This window comes from Cyprinodon variegatus, unplaced genomic scaffold (assembly GCF_000732505.1).
Source record: "Cyprinodon variegatus isolate N-32 unplaced genomic scaffold, C_variegatus-1.0 Scaffold2, whole genome shotgun sequence".
In the NCBI taxonomy this organism is placed as follows: domain Eukaryota; kingdom Metazoa; phylum Chordata; class Actinopteri; order Cyprinodontiformes; family Cyprinodontidae; genus Cyprinodon; species Cyprinodon variegatus.
Genome location: NW_015150455.1, coordinates 1,158,908 through 1,173,051, shown reverse-complemented (window position 1 = coordinate 1,173,051; position 14,144 = coordinate 1,158,908). Strand labels below are relative to the sequence as shown.

General features: G+C 36.5%; 2 protein-coding genes across 6 annotated transcripts in view; both read left to right on the top strand.

The window, feature by feature from the left end:
* The window catches only part of LOC107081851 (kinesin-like protein KIF13A), a 54,852-nt gene extending 53,280 nt beyond the window's left edge, over positions 1 to 1,572 (top strand). For all 5 annotated transcript variants that reach the window (XM_015370200.1, XM_015370191.1, XM_015370209.1 and 2 more), the window contains one exon: positions 217 to 1,572. In XM_015370200.1, coding sequence (XP_015225686.1) covers positions 217 to 350 — 134 coding nt within the window. In that variant the 3' untranslated portion in view covers positions 351 to 1,572. The remainder of the gene's footprint in view (positions 1 to 216) is intronic.
* Positions 1,573 to 4,489: 2,917 nt separating this feature from the next.
* LOC107082323 (RNA-binding protein 24-like) lies at positions 4,490 to 13,198 on the top strand. Its single transcript, XM_015370944.1, has 4 exons — positions 4,490 to 4,783; positions 6,568 to 6,691; positions 6,869 to 6,923; positions 11,439 to 13,198. The coding sequence occupies exons 1-4, from the start codon at positions 4,613 to 4,615 to the stop codon at positions 11,806 to 11,808; spliced, it is 720 nt and encodes a 239-aa protein (XP_015226430.1). The 5' UTR covers positions 4,490 to 4,612; the 3' UTR covers positions 11,809 to 13,198.
* Positions 13,199 to 14,144: the final 946 nt, after the last annotated feature.

Genomic DNA, 14,144 nt, shown 5'->3' with positions numbered 1-14,144 from the left:
ATCTATCTATCTATCTATCTATCTATCTATCTATCTATCTATCTATCTGAAACAATGGTTGTGCATAAAATCTTTTTAGTATTTTCTCTTATTTATGCTATACATTCAGCATTAAAAAGCAATTGTTTAGTGTCTCAGATGCTGACTTTCATTAATTTTTCTACATATTAGTCCAGGTTCCCTATAGTATTAGTAATAAGCTGTGCTCCCCTCTAGGTAAGCACAATGGGACTGTCCAGGGCAGGGTGTATTTCCGCTGTCCCCCGGGCCATGGTGTGTTTGTGAAGCCATCTCGACTCACCAGAGGACCTCCCTCCATGGACACAGAGCCCCAGACTTTCATCAAATAGGACCCAAAGAAGAACCTGATTTCTGGGGAGCAGCAAGGACCCAGAAGGGCCCCCCCTCCCTCACATGCATTGTTCGACTCTGAAAGCTGATTTCTGACCACTCATGTCGCAGAGCCCTTGTGCTCTGTTGATGTGGATGCTTTGCTAAAAGGCATATCTTACCTGTGCATTTAATGAAGTATTTTGTAGTTGCTGTTCACTAAAAAAAAAGAACAAAATCACTATGCACATATTTGAGTTTTCTATATTGTCATATTTTTATAGAGGGCTCACCTTTTATCTGGGAATATTATCCGCCTAAGTTTTCTTACATTGCTTCTGGAGAATATATGTAATATTTTTATATTGCAGATCGCGCCCCTCTCTGAGGCTCATCATGAAGTGATCTGGGATTTGAAGATTAAGAATGTACTACTGTTTATAAACTTTGATATTTACATCAATATGTCACGTCAGGGCTAACCAAAGAACTACGGTTCCATATCTGCTGTTCAAGTGTTAAGTTGTTTTATTTCTATTATAGCTATACATGGAGATACTCATTACAAATCGACATGTCCAAGTAAAGCTTAGTGCCATATCTGTAGGAGCAATGCCACGTAAATGTATCGTCCTGTTGATGTACTGTAGCACTGTGGAGGAAATAACTCCCCGTTCGGCCTGAGACTGAATGAGGAAAGGTTGCACTGGAAAGGATTCTTGGGAAGCTCACCGACTGTCTTCCGTACAGGACTCATTAAATATTAACCCGACGACTGTTAGTCATCGCTAAGAGGTCCCGATATAAGATACACGCCTTATTGTTATTTGCAAATACCCCTCCCCCCATCATGACTACTCAGAGAGACGTATAAAGAGTTTGATACCTGTGAACTGTTTCTGAAGTGTAGAATTCGAGCCCTCCTTTTAATGGAGGATTTGTTGAATAATTAAAAACAACAGGTTGGTTAAGGTAAGAGGATAAGACTTCCTTGAAAGTTGTTTTTTTTTTTTTTAAAGGTTTTGTGTCCAGGATAATAAACAAGCTGCAGTTTCACTTAAATAAAACAAACCCAAGACCTTACTTTAAAGAAGAGAACAAAGCTGCTCTCCCTAATAAGGAGTTCTTTATGTAAATGTTTCTGAACATAGTATTTCCGCTATTGTATTGTACAGAATTGTATTTATATTGTATCTTGTTTTAATTGGTACACAGTGTTCTAGAATAGAACATTTCCAATCAGTTTCTGTGTGCTGTCTGCTCATTTCTAACACTGGTGGAGTGAATTGCTTCGTTAGGTTTGGTTTCAGCCAGAGGGCTTTATTTCCTATGCAATCATTTTTTTAGGCTCTATGGCCTTTATTTTGTTATTTTTTAAAGTATGTAGACAGGAAAGTGGGTTACAAGAGAGCAGAGAGACATTATTTACATGAATATGGAAATGTGTCAGTTTCCTTCTCCATCCAATGATTCTAGGGTCCATCCATCCTGCTGATCATCCATCAATCTATCCAGCCTTAGGATCATTTTAGTTTATGGGATCCAATCATCGTCCAGAATACCATCCAACGGCCAATCCATTTATCTATAATCCATTCATCTTCCTGTCCATCCATCCTGTGATGATGTCGCCCCAAAGCATGATGCTACTACCTTCAGGCTTAACAGTACAGTCTTCTGGATTTAAAAGCACCTTGACTAGTCAGTAATTTAACGCTGTCTTCTCTGACTATAAAACTTTCCATATGAGTGAATACATAGTTTCATAACTTTTATCCGTGGCAGTTTCCCAACAACTTCTGGAGTTCTGGAGTGGGGGAAGAATAGAGAGAGAAAAGCATCAGAAGGTGCTTTGGTTTTCTTCCTGATCTTGGCAAAGTAATGACACTTTTGAATAATTGTATTTAATGTTAAACGTTTCAAATGAAGGTCTTCAGATCAAGTGTGGTTTACGATTGGCTCATAATTTTTTTTCTCCTTGTAGAAATCAACTATTTTGCTTAAGTCTTATGGTTCCCCAGGACTTTTCCATTGTTCTGACTTTTTATACAAGTGATTGTGATTACAACAGCCTGCTCTGATGTTGATGGAAAAGAGGAACTTGCAGCTGCAGTTTGTACTAAAGAGATGTAAGGCAGGCGTATACTTCCACTTTGTGCAGCAGTCAGACTGCTGCAGGAATGTTTTACACCAGGAATCAGCTAACTTTACAGCCCAATCAGAAATATTTTGCAGGTTAAACAAAATTATCAAAATAGCTTAAAACTCCATAAATGTGTATAGTTTACAACCTATTGGGAAAAACATATTACTTTATATAGGAAAAGGAGCTCACATTGTTAGTGTCACTCTTTAAAGAAATGTGTGTAACTGCATGAAAACCCCCTGCGAAAAACTGATAAAGCTAGCCCAACTTTTATTACATTTACATCTTAAAGCATTACTATTACATTTTGGGCTGAAGTTATTCAAGTCATAGAGGAGGGTGTAAATAACATGGGTGGCTCTAGACAGGTGCTAGTGCCCTTGTAGAACATGTTATGGTCCCTGTACTGGAAACACACACAACATTTTCATATAAGTAGGCTTCTTAAAGTTAGTGCATTTTAGCTTGAATTAAAGAGGTAAAACAATTTGCAGATAGTAAAAAATTATTTAGGTTTAAAATAAACATATCGGTCCTCTAATTTTAAATGCTTATTATCTTTGCAAATTAAGGACAAATACAAGTATTTAAGGGATATTTTTAATATATTATTTTGCCTAGACATGTCATTATTTCCAACCATACTAAGATTGGATCAAAGTTTTTATCTGTTAGATCAGAAGTGTCCCACCTTGGCTTTGTGGCTCTGTTAGTATAGTAACAATGTGCTCTTTTCCTATTTGTGTGCTGTTGTTTTTTAATTTTGTTTTTTGGTGAGTGGGTATGTTATTATTTTGCCCTGTTCTTCATGAAAAAAGCATAAACCCCACCCTGGGACCCACTGGAAAATTTTGTCTAGAACCGCCACTGCTATAGACCTTTTTTTTAAAGATTATAGTTGATTAGTTTTTCAATTAATAATCAGATGGCAAAAGGTTCCTTAGAAGAAGACTTCTTATGAAATTAAACCAGGTGAAACTAAAACTTTTCCACTTGAGGAGTTCTGGATAGGACCAGAGGCGTAGCCAGAAAATTTTTATAAGGGTGGCAATACTGAGTATGATGTATACAATGTATACTGAGGGGTGGCCAAAGGTGGATAGGCACCAGAACCTCAGGGTCAAAAGGTTTATCATGCAGTCAGGGATAAAAGCTATATTGGATAAAATTCTTTGGAGGTTTGCGTTCTGGAGGGAACATCTTGTCCACCGTCATTACTTACCTACTTTTATCAATCTTCTACATTAAATTGATATTTACAAGTACTAATATCTACATGAATTGATAATTTTCAAGGTTTTTATTAAAATAGTTATTCACGGTATCTATGATTTCACTGAAGACTCTTAGATGACTTGTAGAGACACATTTTCTCTTTATTTCATATAACACAAAATCTAGTTCTGAAAGCATGAATTCTGTACTAATCGTCTCTAATGTTGGTATATTGGTGTGCATAATTAACCACAATGTTTTTGTTGTCAGGTAATTTTTTGTATATATGAAATTAAACAGTTTTAAATATTGTACTTGAGAGGAAAAAATGGTAGGGGTGGCCAATGATTGGCTAAGGGTGGCCATGGCCCCCCATCCAGCTCCGCCCCTGGATAGGGCATATTAACAGATGAAAAAGTTTGTTTTTGTTTTTTTTTATCTTGAATGCAAAATGTTTACATACATTTTTGACAATTTTGGTATAATTACTCTACTAAGTAGGTCGCTCTGTCAGCTAAAGGCCTGTTTTAAAGTCCCTATAGCTGCACGATTAATCGATTATTAAATTAGTTGACGATTATTGAAATTATTGATTAATCGCGATTATAACGATTAATTGTTTCAGCCCTAAAAGAAAGAAAGCCCTTTTTCCAAAGTCTTTGTTGTCTCTGGCCTCCATTGGCTGTCCCAGCAGCTGTGGGCCAGTAGGTAGCCTGAACTCTGAGTGGTGGTCCACAGACATGGGTGGAGTTAAGTTTGTGTCACTGGAGCTGACAGCTGGGAGAGCTTCATAACAAACTAACAGGTGTGATCCTCCTGGCTCTGCTCTGTCAGTCCAGCTCACCCCCCTCACCAATCAACCACGCGCCTTTCCTTCTCTTTAACTTCACTTTAAAACTACATTTAAACAAATCGGAACAAATGATGCATTCGGCACAAAAAGACACCACCTTCACCAAGATCTTCGTGGGAGGTCTTCCTTATCACACCACGGACTCCAGCCTCAGAAAATATTTCGAAGTGTTTGGAGACATCGAGGAGGCTGTGGTTATCACCGACCGACAGACGGGGAAATCCAGAGGTTATGGATTTGTAAGTAAAAACCTGTTCATCAAACGGCCTTCAAGGCCTGCGGGCTGTCATGTAAAGAAACTCTCAGGTTTATTGACATTTTCATAAATGTTCCGACTTTATATTTGCAAGATGATTTGGGGGAAAAACTCAATTATGATTTTATTTTTTTTTTTTTTTAAAGCCATATAACAAAAAAAAAAAAAAAAAAAATACAAGTAGCCTACTTATTAAAAAACTTTTAAAAAAATCATATTGACTGGCTTTAAAAGATGTGGAGAAATGTTTTTGAGATGCATGTCATGTTATGATATGGGTTACAGGCTGATGGGTTTTCAGATTTAATTCAATTAAAAAAATATTTCAATATCTTAAAACATTTATTCTTTATTCTTAAAAGCAGACTATCATTATTATCACATATATTTGTGTTCTGACACTTTTGATAAATACATGAATCCTTATGGCAAAAATGGAGAAACAGTTAAAACTGAAAAAACATGAGGAAAAAAAAAACAGCAAGCAAGCTGAAAAAATTGCCAAAGGTTAATGACGTCACTTTGGATCACTCAGGCTTTCTGTCTCTATAGTACTTTTCAGTTTGTTTATTCAAAAAGTCAAAAATGTATTTGTCCAGTGAGAAGGATTAACTCAGGAGAAATGTAGATGTGGAAGTTCAAGACCAAATTAACTAGGGGCCCTGGTATTTATTTTCATTTATTTATTTTTGCATTGGTTTCAATGGGGCACTAAACAAAAAAAATAAATAAAATATGGCATTAGTTTATTGTTCAGTATATTAAGACAGAAATGGAACCAAAGAACCTATTACCACTCTGGACACCCTAGATACAACTTAAATATCTTAATTTTAAAATGAATTATTAAAATAAAACTGTAAAGGTAAAAAATTTAATTGATCCAATCGACCAATCAGTGAACAGTTTGTGTCAGTACTTATCCTAACAAGAAATTTTAATGTTCCTTCTTGAGCATCAGTTCGACAGTGGCTCTGGCCCCTGTTGGCCCCTATCTAGAACTACCCATGTCAAAGATGAACAGCTTGTAGACCTGAAAAACCTGTCATCGAGATGAGATATAAAAATAAATATCTGTGTAGATTACTCTGCCTGTAAACTGCAAAAACTGAAATTCTGACAGTATTCAGATGGACATTGTCATTTGTAGTTCTTCTCTGGGCGGCGTTGTTATTCTTATGCGCACAAGCAGGCAATTAGCACATACCTCTCAATAGCTTTTTATTTGCAAGTCATACCATGTTTATCTAAGCATCATCTTAGTCACTTTGTCATCCATAGCTAGCTTTCTCAGAGAAGTTTAACTATAAAGCATCACTTGAAGATAATGTTGCTTAAGTAGTATTTTTTATATATATATATAGGCAGCAGCAGTTAGTGAAACATTTATTTGGCTCAAGAAAAGGGGAAAAACTACAACCTAATTCAAGTTTTAAGTTTTGTAAAATTTCCTGATCTATTGTACTGTAAAGGGACTCAGAAAGTGCTATAAAAGAGCTAATATTCCTACCTGATAAACCTCATAAACAGTTGTGTCACCTAACAAGCAATTGTGCATTCAAATATTTGAGTTAAAAATGTTTCTTTCTCCTTACAGCAGTAGATATTTAACCATTTTGATTCATACAAATTCCTGAATATGTGCTACTTGTTTCCTTTTTTTTATATATATATATATATATATATATAAAGAGCGGCATAGTTGCAAATATTCTTGTCAAAAAGTGTTTTCTGACTACCAAATTCTGATCCTACTTACTGTTAAAGGTAACCATGGCAGATCGGGCCTCAGCTGACCGAGCATGTAAGGACCCCAACCCCATTATAGATGGAAGGAAAGCCAATGTGAACCTGGCCTATCTGGGGGCCAAACCCAGGGTCATTCAACCAGGTGAGGAATATAAATACACTTACCCTACTTACCTTGTCAACAAACTGTGGGACTAATGCAGAAGTTCATAAAGGTTCCAAACTTATAATAAATGTTAAATAAAGAAGCATATCATCCATTTAGCTTAACATTTGACATTTTAAGTCACAGTTTTTTAAATCTCTCTCTTTATCTTAGGTTTTGCATTTGGTGTGCCTCAGATCCACCCTGCCTTCATCCAAAGACCATATGGGTATGATCAGCAATGAAACTCCTGTTTTTCTTACAAAATCTGTCTGTATAAAAATGGACAAACAAGCTAAGATCAAATATCTTTTTTGAATTTACATACATTGTTACCTCCACCTTTTTTCCCCCACATGAATGAGGACATGTGAGTGTCTATGTGAGCTCCTCTGCTTGAGGGTTGACTGTGAAGGAAGTGCACATATGTCCCAGGGCCACTGCAGGACTTGACTCCATGCTGTCTTGTCTCTCTCTGATCTGACAGGCTCGGTAACGGTTAAAATAGCTGATGGGGGGACATGATGATTTGAAGGAATAGCTGAGTCTGCATTGGGCAGAGCGCTAAAGTGTTACCTGTAAACTGTGACATACACAAACGAACCGCAATGGTGACTAGATGCATGGAAAGTATTTGGTTGTTCTTGTTTTTTTTGTTTGTTTTTTTTTCCAGTTTTCTTATAGTACATAGATTGGTGTGTGCCTTGTTTTCAGTATGATGTGGTGTTCAGCTTAACTGTGTGCCTATTTCTACTTGCAGTGGGGAGAAGTGGGGCGTGCAGAAGGGGCAGATTTGAACACATTCGATAGGGAGTTATAACTCTGCAATGGAGTGTTGATTCTTTTTTTTTCCCTTTTTAATGATTGTGCGCTTGTGGTTTCTCTTTTTTTTGTTATTGTTTTTTAATTTCTTTGGTTCTCGGTTTCTAGTTAACATGACGTGTTTTGTTGTGCAAGGGGCGGGCCGGAGATCATTCACAACGTGTTACTTTAAAATTGTCATCCCTTGCAACAAAACAAACACTGGCTTGCATGTGGGAGTTGATTTTCTGTTCACCTTACCCCATGATGCTGTGTTCTTATCTTATTAACATAATAATTTAATTTTGAGATCAAATCAACAGATTCCCCAAACTCATCTGTTTTTTCTTTAACTGTATATTTAGATGAATCTGGCAAAAAAAAGTGTGACTTTACACGAGATTTAACACACAAAATAACAAATTCTGTTTTTGAAGAAAGTAATTTAACAATGGTAAAGACTTTGACAACCCTCAGGCTGTAGATGAGTGTAAGTAAGACTTGGACCAGTTCATATCATAATATTCCTCGTCTTAAAATAATTTTTAATGAGATGTAAGAGAAAGCATGGAGCTCAATGTAACACCTCCTCTTGCTGCTGTACACTGCCGGTAAGCTGGCTGAAGTAAGGTTTTTGGAGAAAAAAAAAATCTGGTTATAAAATCAGATTTTATGTGGGATTAACACCATTTATTGATATACCATTTATGCATACTTCCACATTAACACAAAACAGGAAAGATTCCCAAAACACAATCTAAGAGCCAAGAATGCCTCTCTTGTTGTCAAAGTCTTCTCAAATAAATTATATTAAAATTTATTTTCATGCCTTTATTTTCTATTTATTTACCACTTTAAGCTCTAAAAACAATTTGCCTTGTAAAGCCAGATTTTACAATGTATTTAAAAATGTATTAAAATACATTTTAATCATTCTTCACTTTTATTATTTCTAGCCATTTTGCTAAAGTCTAAAACGAATATATAACACTATAGAAAACATGTTAACATGCAACACCTGGAGACATACCAATGCTTTAACAGCCAAATCAATGAAGGTAAACTAAAATAAGGAAAACACCTATTATCTTATGAGGGTTAAAAGTGCATTTTACAGGCAATTTTAAACAATTCATAAGGATGCTATTTGCTAACTACAACAGCAGATTTCCTCACTATTTAGTCTAATACCATGTTTGATATATGTGTGGTACCCAATAAAGAGCAAAAAGGTTTAATATTCTGCACAATAATTGTATTTACTTAAAAGATTATACAGAATCCAGGACATTTTTATATTTTAGCAACTTGAATGACAGCCCAAGAACTTTAATATTAAAAGTTGTATTTATTTTAGCAACAGTAGGACTATAATTGCTGAATGTTAAACCCAGTTTATCATGCAGTCAGAATATCATATTTACATACTCATACTATGAGAATCTCATAATTATAATTACTCAGTTACATTTACTTGAGTAAATTTTAGGAAAATGTTATTTTAGAGTAGTTGTATTTTGCCATACTTTTAACTTTTATTTAAGTAATATTCTTGTGAGAGTATTGCTACTTTTACTTGACTAGAATTTCTGATTGCTCTACCCACTAAGACTAACGAGCTATTTAGAGTTTAGGTTAAAATGCAGTAAACCTCCTTCTTTTTCTGCCATGATTACATAACCTACTATTAAGATTGGTTTGATAATTTTTTTTTTGAGAACTTGGGGTGGAAAATTACTTTTTACTCTTACCAGAGTCATTTCTTGGATGACTATTCTTTTATTTGAGTAAATAAATGGTAAAATAGTGCTACTCTTTCTTGAGTAAAATTCTTGGGTGCTCTACCCACCTCTGGCCCTTGCCTACTTTAGATGTGATTATTCATTCGTTGAATCCATGAAAGATCGACAAGATGCCTGAATCAGACTTTAGGTTGGCCACGGAGAACCTGGGGCTCAGTTAGACAGCAGCTGTTGGCCACAGTGATCTCCACAGCGTCTCAAATTCTCTTGGAAAATAGGAGTCAGTCAGCGCACTGTTAATAATGTATGGCACAGACGGGGCCGTTTCAGCTTTGGGCAACAGGTGTGCCGAGCCATGCGCCCATGAAGGCTTTGGGTTATGTGCTGGGGATTACCCATGTGTTCTGGTTATTTACAAAGCACCTTTATTTAGCTCTCAACTTTTAGGATGATGAAATGTTCCTCTGATTTTGAACAACAGTAGTTCACTTCTTTTTTGCATGAAAATGAAAAGTTATAAAAGGTTTTTTTTGTTTGTTTTTTATATTTTCTGATTACAAATGACTAAAAACCAAATGCCTTATACATTCTAAAAAGAGGCATCATAACAACTGTGTCCCAATTATTTGGGACTCTTGAGGTTTGATAATAAAATATTAAGGAATGTAAATGAAACCGTAGGGCAGGGACCAGCACTCTAACATGTGCACCGAAGGATAAGATCAGCTTGTCCTTTTGAGATGACAAGGGGAACAAAAATAGCATGCTCCCAGCCTCTCCTGTCAGTCAAGTTGACTATGTCTGTGTGGGGAATGTGTCTAAAGAGGGGAGGGGGGCACTTATCTGTGGACAGATATGTTTCGCACCTGTTCCTCTGTTTAGTCACTGAGGGTGACTTCAGCACAAATTGGAATCGGGGACAAGTCTCCCCAGATACAGAGATTCCCGTTTAAGTGCCTATGCCAAAGTATTCAGATCTCCTGAACCATTTTATTTCAGTTTCCACTGTTTACAACTACAAACCAGCTAAACTTGGTCTAATATTATTACGGTAACAGTTTTGTGAAAGGCCAACAGAAACATGAACATTGTTATCCATAACAAAAAATAATTACACCAAAACAACATAATTGTTTTTTTACTTTAAGAATACAGTGTGTGTTTGATTTTACCCACTGTTTCTCTAATATCTGTAAATAATTTAATTGACCCAGATTGAGGTCAGGGGTTTAGGTGGCTTAAAGTGTGAAACGCGGTTAGGTTGTTATGCAAAATCCCTAAGAGTTTAGCGCAACTGGAAAGCATCAATGATGCAGACATCCACTAAAACTGAAAGAAGAGAGCATAATTTAGAGGAGCAACCAGGAAGTCAATGTTAACTCTTGAGGAGCAGCTCAGGTTGGTAATTCTGTTGACAGGACGGCTACCATTTGATCCATATGGTAAAGGATGCCATTGATTACAGAAAGCCAAAAATACTTGGGTAAGATGGATTGAGGATTGTGGTTGTATGATGGTGCTAAAAGTTCAAGGGGTGTGAATACTTCTGCAATCCCTCTGACCTTCACGTTTTTAACTTCAGATGGAATTCCCTTTTGTGACACATTCTCTCTGAATACTTATTAAATAAATGTTTTTTATTCTTATTTTTTCTTCAAGATCCACTGTATTCTTATCACGCTGTCATTTCAGACACGGATGTGATTGTGTTGTAGGACGTATTAACATGTGTGGGCATGCCAGTATGTGTGGTGTTTTGCCAGATGGTGGACAGAGAGAATAATGTCCACTTGTGGTGTTTTTAGTGACAAGCTCGCATTTTGTCAAATATGTTGTTTTGTTTTTTCTGTGGTGCAGAGCTTGGCCGTGGCTTCTTAAAATGTCTCACAGTGTTTTCGATTCAGGTGCATTTTTTTTCTCTTTTTTTTCTGAATTAAAAGCTGCACCCGTGTTTCTTTGTGGTTTTGCTGCTTTTATTTAACTTTTCAGTTCTAGGGAGGTTATCTCTCCCCACCCCCCCCTCCAGTTGTTAATGAATGGATTTGCTGTGCTCTGAGGACTGGATTGACATATTTGGCACCTGCTTTTCAGTTTTCCAGAGTATTTATGTATAAATATATATTTTTTTATTCTAGTTTCAAAGTTTGGAAGACAACAGACTGATGCTTTTCTCTAAACCTGTGAATGTTTCTGCCCAACAGGATCCCGGCCCATTACGTCTACCCTCAGGCCTTTGTTCAGCCCAGTGTGGTGATCCCTCATGTACAACCTTCTGCTGCTACGGCAACAGCCGCTGCTGCTGCTGCAACCTCCCCATACCTTGACTATACTGGAGCGGCTTATGCCCAGTATTCTGCTGCTGCCACTGCTGCAGCCGCCGCCGCAGCTGCCGCTTATGATCAGTACCCCTACGCTGCCTCGCCGGCGCCCACAAGCTACATGACTACAGCCGGGTATGGATACACCGTCCAACAGCCGCTCGCCACTGCTGCAACACCTGGAGCCGCTGCAGCTGCTGCAGCCTTCAGCCAGTATCAGCCACAGCAGCTCCAGACAGATCGCATGCAGTAAAACCACAATGGTCACCTTTTCCCACCGGCATTTTTAACTGTTCACCAAAGAGCTTGAAGAAAAAAAAAATGGAGACAAGCGAGAAGTGACTGTTTTATCCAAGTGCGATCAGTATTGGATGTATATGAATATTTAATATTTATTCAGCATTAGAATATTTCATGTTAAATGAACAAAATTTGCTTGACCTTCCGTGAACTGTTGCTGAGATTTATTTATACAGTCTGGAATCTTTTATATGACACTCCCAAATTATATTTTATGATCAGGTCTTTTTTTTTTTCAATAAAAAAAAAAACACACACACAAAAACACTCAAATACATGAAAAGAGTGGGTCACATGATCACCCACTTCTGTATTTCATAGTTTTGGACCATTATTTTTTTAACGGTTTGCAAAGATTAAGACAGGAGTACATATATTGTTAGAGGGATTTGTTAAACAGCATTTAGAGAGAAATGGGGTACTTTCCCCTTAATGGTTTGCTTTAAATTGTATTTTCTTGATGGCACATATGAAATATGACAACAAAAAGCTGGTAAAAGCACTCACCTTTTCTTCCCTTTGCTTAAGCAAATTGGAAGGAAAAATCTGCTAAATGTGAATCTTATATTTTGATAAAATATTTCCACTGTGTGCCTTTTTAAATTATGCTATTTATGTATTTATTCAGGAGCCTTAGAGCAATAAACGCTTTATTTAACAACACACGTAAGTATAAGGCCTGCTGTTGAACATGTCCACATGTCCTGCTGCATTTCTCATGATCAATAGCATGTAATGTTGAAGTTAACCTGGTATAACTGAGTACAGTGCTGTACAGCAAACAAATATGTAAGCAGGCGCTATAAATTTAAAGCCTATTTTTGTTGTTTTTCTCTAGTTTTTATGTTTTTTCTAAGGTTTGTGTCTCTTAAACATATCTTTTTATACTTGGCCTGTTTGATAAGGACAGGGCTTAAACTGCATGAACTGTTAACTTGTTGACGTCTCTTGTCTTTTGACATTAAAGGTTTTCAAATCCAGGTATAACGGCTGTTTATCTTGGAATGCATGATTCCAAATAAGGCAGTTTGGGAAATAGAATAAAATGTTCCTCATACTGAGTCTTTGTGCTCTGTTTCTTCCCAATCCTTAAGAGACGAATGAGACAGTGTTCAACTTTTTTCTGTATCCTCACCCTCTGCTTGACATGTATTTTACAACTGCTAAGTCAGAATCGGTGTTTGAGAAAAGTACACGTGTTTATGAGAGAGCTTATAGATCGCTATTTGCTTTGACATACTCCTTATCTGCTATTTATCTTTTGAGTCTTTTAAGTTTCCATGATTTTGTTTTGATTACCTTTTTTGTGAAATCTGTAGGTATTCAGGACAGAGCATCTTATCTGCATTACTTTGAATTATATATATATATATATATATATATATATATATATATATATATAGTCTTATAATTGTTCTTGCAGATATCACATGGTGATTGACATTTAAAATAATAGGTAATTAAAATAAAGAAAAAAAATTTGGTTTTGTAGTTTGGATTTTATTTCCATTTTGATTTATAATCAATAACATATGTCATTTTCAATATTACTTTAACTTTTCAAGTTTTTGAATTACGAGGGATTTCTATATGGAATGCTCTGTTTTAATTGGGCAGTATCAGGGCATTTTTTGACTTACTCTAGTTTCTTGTCGCTACATTCATCATAAAAACACGACGCATTCAGAAACCTTGAATCGCAATAACAGTTTATTCGGTTCGCAAAAAATAAACTGTCTAATTCTGCATTGAATTTTTCAATTAACTGAAAACAAAAAACATATACTCCATCATGGTTATCCTTGCTGGGGTCATGAGGGGTGCGAGTACCCATCCCTAGCTGTCTACAGGCAAGAGGCGGGGTACACCCTAGACAGGTCATGCACAGGGAGACGTGCAAAATCCATGCAAGACCCTGGGCCGAGAATCGAACTTGGAACCTTCTTGCTGCGCGGCAGGAGTGCTACCCACTGTGTCACTGTGCAGTCACCATATAGTTAATGGTGTTACTAATTCTTAATATTGAATTGAGTCGATATGTTGGGACAATTTTTAAATTGTATAATGATTTTAGATGAGAAAAGAGAAACTATATACTTTACAGCTTTTCCCTATAATAAGTAGATGTAACACAAATCTATGTAGTCCAAATAGATCAAGGCACTTGGACCTTATTAAGCTAAAAAGAGCAGGGTGACTTGCACCGTTGTTAACACTGCTGGCATGGAAGAAGGTCATGCATTTAAATCCAAGCCTGGTGTCTGAATGTTTTCCCCTTGCCTGCATGGT